Here is a 5431-nt window from a genome sequence, read left to right as displayed (position 1 = left end):
AGATGGAGCTGCAGGGGCGCACGGCTCGGCACAGCTCGGCACGGCTCGGCACGGCTCGGCACAGCTCGGCACGGCTCAAAACAGCTCAGCATGGCTCACAAGAGCTCAGCATGGCTCAGCACGGCTCGGCACGCCCCGCAGGGTGCTGTGCTGAGTCAGGGGGCGGGTAAGAGGCGGGCCAGCTCCTGCAGCACTGCGCTGGAGCCTTCCTCGCCCCCCGAAGAGGAGCGTCGAGCCATGGGCTCCCGGCTGTCGCTGGACGACTCCGTGCGCGTCGTCATCGTCGGCGGTGGCTTCGGGGGCACGGCGGCCGCCAGCCAGCTGAAGGCCTGGGCCGTCCCGTTCGTGCTGGTGGATATGCGGGATGCTTTCCATCACAACGTGGCTGCCCTCCGGGCCTCCGTGGAGAGCGGTAAGGGGCGAGCAGAGCCAGTGCCGTGGGCCTGCTGCCTCGTGGCCAGCTCTCCTGCTGCACCCCGGGGCTCTGAGGGGAAAAGGGAGGAGCAGGGCAAAGGAGGGGCCTCCCCGGGCCCTGCCATGATGAAATGTTTGACATTTTCCACCTGGAAAACAAGCAGTTGGCTCAGGGAGGTCCCACGCACCGTCTGCGGTCGGCTAACCCCGTGGCTCGTGGGAAAAATGAAGCGTAGTTATCCGGATGCTCTTTTTTTTATTATTATTATTCTTCAAGAACTTAAAAAAAAGTTCACTGAAGTGAAACTCTCGGTGTCTGGAACAGGCAAAGGGATGATGTGTGAAACGCTGCCGCCCTCAGCAGCGAGGCCACACGGGACCAAGTTCAGTTTCGGCCTTGTCTGGGGCACCCAGCTCACCCCACCCCTCCAGGAGCTGGGGATTTAGGGGGGAAATTCAGCTTTCAGGGCTAGGAGCAAGCAGCAGAACGACACCAAAACCTTTGTGGGGCTTGTTAAACCTCCACCCGGAGGAAGATCTCTTCCTAACCATCTCCCCCTGCCCCAGGATTTGCCAGGAAGACCTTCATCTCCTACTCGGCCACCTTCGGCGACAGCTTCCGACAGGGCCGGGTTGTGGGCATCGACCCGGCGAGGCAGCAGGTCCTGCTCAGCGATGGCGAGGTGGGTGCGGAGAGAACTCATCCCCAGAAAGCTGGCAGCCTTTTGGGGTCACCCGCTGACACTGAACATTGGGCTGCAGCGGGGTGTGCTGTGAGGCTCTCCTCCCCGGGTTTTCTTCGGCCGGGTTTTGGCTGCCGTAAGGCGGTACCCCCAAATCCAGGCTTTGTCTGGTTGGAGAAGGGATTTGGGATGAAGGCTGCAGGCAGCTCTGTGTGTTTGGGGTCCTCTGGCAGGGGAGGGAGCGGGCTCACAGAGGGCAGCACGCTGATCTGATCGCCCCTCGGCCCGCTGAAATACCTGGCCCCAAAGATCTGTGCTGCAACAGGGGCGTGCGGCAAATCCTCCATCCCACCTGGTGCTCTGATAAGCTTTTGTTCTCAGGGCTGGATTTAGAGCTCAATTAGCCCTGGAGCTCAGATCCTTATCTGACCACAGGAATAAACACAGGGAAGGAGCTCCAGGAGCTCGTCAGCCCCAGTATCTCACCTCTGTTCAGAAGGGGGTGAAGGTGGGAGGTCAGCCTGTTATCTGTGTCCCTCCGGACTCTGATCTGAGAGCTCCAGCTGATCTCTGGAGCCCTCTGTGACGGCAGCTTCAGCGACTGACACAAACACCGGGTTACTGCCTGTAAGCCTGTGGTTGTTCAGACTCCCTCTGTAAAAGGTCTAACACCCCCTCCCACCCTCTGCCCTCCCAGGAGCTTCACTACTCCCACCTCATTCTTGCAACAGGCAGCGATGGGCCGTTCCCTGGGAAGTTCAACAAAGTCATCGACATGGAAAGCGCCATCCAGGCCTACGAAGACATGGTTAAGGAGGTGAGGAATCAACTTACCAGACACAGCTACCCGTGTCCGAGAAGGAGAGCACGATGCCCGGAGGGGTTGGACAGGGAGCACGAGCTAGCTCGTGTCCTGCACGCCCCGGGGGAAGCACGATCTGCACAAGGGGAGACCTGAAAAGCTCAAAAGTATCACAGTATAGACAGGCAGGGCGCGTGGGGTTCTCATTTTTGTCTCCTCTTAACAAACCAGGTGGTTTACTGGTGTCAGGCTGACGCCGTGCATCGGGAGGGGCTGCTCGCAGCGCGGCTGAAAGCCTTTCTCTCCTAACACCGGTTTCTTCTTTACTTCGAGATCGAGAAAGCTGAGCGCATCCTGGTAGTGGGAGGGGGAGCTGCCGGCGTCGAGATGGCTGCAGAGATCAAAACAGAGCACCCGGCCAAAGAGGTAGCAGCATGTTAGTTGCTTTTACTTGTCTTTGAGCCTGTTCTTTGATGGGCCTGCTGGAGGTATTGGAGATCACTGCGAATCAGGAGCTTCAGACGCAATGCCAACCTTCCTCCCCGCTGCCTCCTCTTCTGGGAGCACCCTTATAGCCTGCCACCAGCAATTTTTGGCATTTGGCATCTTTTTGGGCATTTTAATGGGATGGAAGGAAGCTGTCTATTGCTGCTGCTGCCACGTGCGTGGTGTGCTGGCCCGCTCCTGTATCCCCATCTGCTGTTTTGTCCCCAACAGGTCACCCTCATTCACTCCAAAATTGCACTAGCTGATGCCGAGCTGCTCCACAGCGTCCGTCAGGAGGTGAAGGAGATTCTCCTCCGGAAAGGAGTGCGCCTCCTGTTAGGTACGGGCTGAATGCCTCTGAGGATCTACAAGCTGCTCCTCCTTTCGCCTCGGAAAGGTTTGTGACCCAGGGCTCTCTGTCCCAACAGGTGAAAGGGTAAGCAACGTGGAAAACCTCACAACCAACCAGTTCCAGAAGGACATGGTAGTCAGGACAGAAAAAGGCACCGAGGTGGCTGCTGACATGGTGGTCCTGTGCACGGGGATTAAGATCAACTCTTCAGCATATGCCTCCGCGTTCGGTAAGTGAGAAACACCGCGCGTGGGAGAGCAGCACAGCTCCTCAGTGCCTTCTACTCGAGCACCGGGAGGTTAGAAATCAAACTTAGGTTGTTCCATGACACAGCAAATGCTCCAACACCGCATTGAACACTTAACTGTGAAACGTGACCTCCAGAAACGTACGGATCACGAGGCTCTCCACCTTCTCCGGCTCCTCCTAATACCTGCAGGAAACCTCAGCGTCCTGGGTCAGCGTCAGGCAGATCACACCTAGAAGCTGGTGACAACTCCTGTCATCAAGGCCAGGATTGCCTCCCAGACAACGCGCTTGCAGAGCTCCCAGCACAAAGAGGCTCAGCACATTCAGCATTTTTGCTGCACAATCAGTGCCACAGGGCATTGAGCAGATCAGTTTTTCAGTAGCACACCCTCAGTCTGAGTCCCTTACAGCCCCACGACAGCTATGGAGTGCTGTGACCATTACCCAGTCCCTTTCTCAGACCTTAATGATTCCACGTGCCCAGACATATCAAAGGACAATTTGTTGTATCAGAGCATAATTAACTCCAGCAAGGCAACGAACATCTCCTTCTTGGTGTAGAAAAGAGGATGAAAACCTAACTCCCCTCTTTGTGTCAATGACATGTTGGTGGCATCAGCCCCAACCTGAAAGCTTACTCTTTGGCCCAGCAGGAGAGCAGCTGGCGAGCAACGGAGCTTTGCGCGTTAACGAGCACCTCCAGCTGCAAGGACACGAGAACATCTACGCCGTCGGGGACTGCGCAGACCTGCGGGAGCCCAAGATGGCCTACCACGCCGGGCTCCACGCCAACGTGGTGGTGACAAACATCATCAACAGCCTGACACACAAGCCGCTGAAAACCTACCAGCCAGGTGAGGTCGTCTCTCGGCAGCTGGCGTTAGCTGTTGAGCTGCTTTTCTGCAGGGAACAGCCGATTTAACACGTCTGCATCAGAACTTGCATGGGATGCTAGTTAGAGTGGGGGGGGACCCACAATTGGGGTTGGCTGTGTAGGCTTCATCTTAGTTCTTGCCAAAGACCCTGCAGAAGTTCATTACCTGCGTCAGCCTAGGTAGGGAACGCATCCTTTCTTCACTAACATCTTCCTAATTAATCTACTGGTGGGTATCTGCCATTCATCAATCTTGGTTCCTTTGCTTTACGTTCCTTACTGTCCACTTAAATCCTAGAAATAAGGAGAGGAATTGACTGTCTCCTTCCTTCTCCCCTTAAATGATACAACAAACACAAACTGAAAAATCTAGTCCAAAAAAATCTAGCTAGGTGATGGGTCTCACGGATAACCAACTGATTTGCAAATACGTACTGTAATTATCTTGAAAGCTGTTGCATGTGGATGGGAGATATCTGGACAGCTGTTGGGTTTTTAAAGGTTGCAGAGGAGGCTGCTGGGGCCAGCACCTACGTGGAGTACGGTTTGATATTAAGCTTTGAAACTGCTTCATTTAAGCTCTGTCTCTTTTTTCCAGGCTCCCTAACCTTCCTGCTTTCAATGGGTAGGAACGATGGCGTAGGGCAGGTGAACGGCTACTACGTGGGACGCCTCCTGGTGACCATTGCTAAGAGCCGGGACCTGTTTGTCTCCAAGAGCTGGAAGACAATGGGACAGACAATGCCCTCTTAAAGGGGACTAGAAACAAACCCGCAAGGAATTCAACATCTAGAAGAAGGTGAGGGCACACTATTGTTGCTTGGACAGACCGATGCTGTCTCCCACACCACCTCCGAAAGCCACCTGTAAAGGGGAAGGAAGCACTTTCCAAATTAACGAGCAAAGATCTCACCATAAAAAACAAGGAAGGAACACTTCGTTTACTTCCCCGGTGAGATAGCTCTGAGCAAGAAACTTGGTTTACCTCCATTTGTAACAATAAACACTGTGGTTTGCAAAATGCGTGGCTTGTTTGTTATGTGGTTTTCCCCTGGCTTTCTCTGCTCTAGCTTCTAGGAAGGTATCTGCCTGTCACTCGGGTCCAGACCTGGCACCTGCTCTGCAGCATGCAGGAAGAATGGCTTGCAGCAGTGCCTGTGCAAAACCCACCTAGAGCCTTGAAAAGGCTGTGGTGATCCTGAAACTCCGCAGAATATAATGCAGCGTTGTGCCAGCATCTCCCCAGCAGCTTTAATTGTGTCACAGCACTCTCCTTCTACCCGAAGTACTTGCGTACTAAGGGTGATACAACAAGTACTTAGGGATGCTGCTTTCCTTTTTTTTTTGTTGTTGTTTTTTTTTTTTAAAGGTGAGAAATTTCCAGAGCAAAAGCAGGGTTTATAACAATAACCACACTTGACACATCTTTTTCTTTTTTTCTTATAAAACAAACAAAATCAACATGAAATATTCCCAGTAATTACAGAGATTATTGTGAATTAAAAGCAAAACAGAAGCTCCTCATGCGTCACTTCCAAAATCCTCCCCCCCACCCTCCCCCGGCGGGCTGG

At 53.9% G+C, this 5431-nt stretch overlaps 1 protein-coding gene across 1 annotated transcript; it reads left to right on the top strand.

The window, feature by feature from the left end:
• The first annotated feature begins 202 nt into the window (after positions 1 to 202).
• Positions 203 to 4859, top strand: AIFM2 (AIF family member 2). The gene is made up of 8 exons (XM_084289711.1): positions 203 to 412; positions 982 to 1097; positions 1795 to 1914; positions 2233 to 2325; positions 2617 to 2725; positions 2814 to 2966; positions 3640 to 3840; positions 4459 to 4859. Exons 1-8 carry the CDS (start codon positions 238 to 240, stop codon positions 4611 to 4613), a joined length of 1122 nt encoding a protein of 373 aa, XP_084145837.1. The 5' UTR covers positions 203 to 237; the 3' UTR covers positions 4614 to 4859.
• The last annotated feature ends 572 nt before the right edge of the window (positions 4860 to 5431 follow it).

This window comes from Netta rufina, assembly GCF_964035555.1.
Source record: "Netta rufina genome assembly, chromosome: 7".
NCBI classification, from domain to species: Eukaryota; Metazoa; Chordata; class Aves; order Anseriformes; family Anatidae; genus Netta; species Netta rufina.
Note: the sequence above shows the minus strand (reverse complement) of the source record. Positions and strands in the feature narration are given on the sequence as shown.

Bases quoted from the DNA above. Each gene is read 5' to 3' on its own strand.
- AIFM2 (XM_084289711.1), top strand. From the start codon at position 238: ATGGGCTCCCGGCTGTCGCTGGACGACTCCGTGCGCGTCGTCATCGTC. The intron at 2,326-2,616 runs GTAGCAGCATGT...TGTCCCCAACAG, and splicing joins CAGAGCACCCGGCCAAAGAG to GTCACCCTCATTCACTCCAA. The intron at 2,726-2,813 runs GTACGGGCTGAA...CTGTCCCAACAG, and splicing joins AGGAGTGCGCCTCCTGTTAG to GTGAAAGGGTAAGCAACGTG.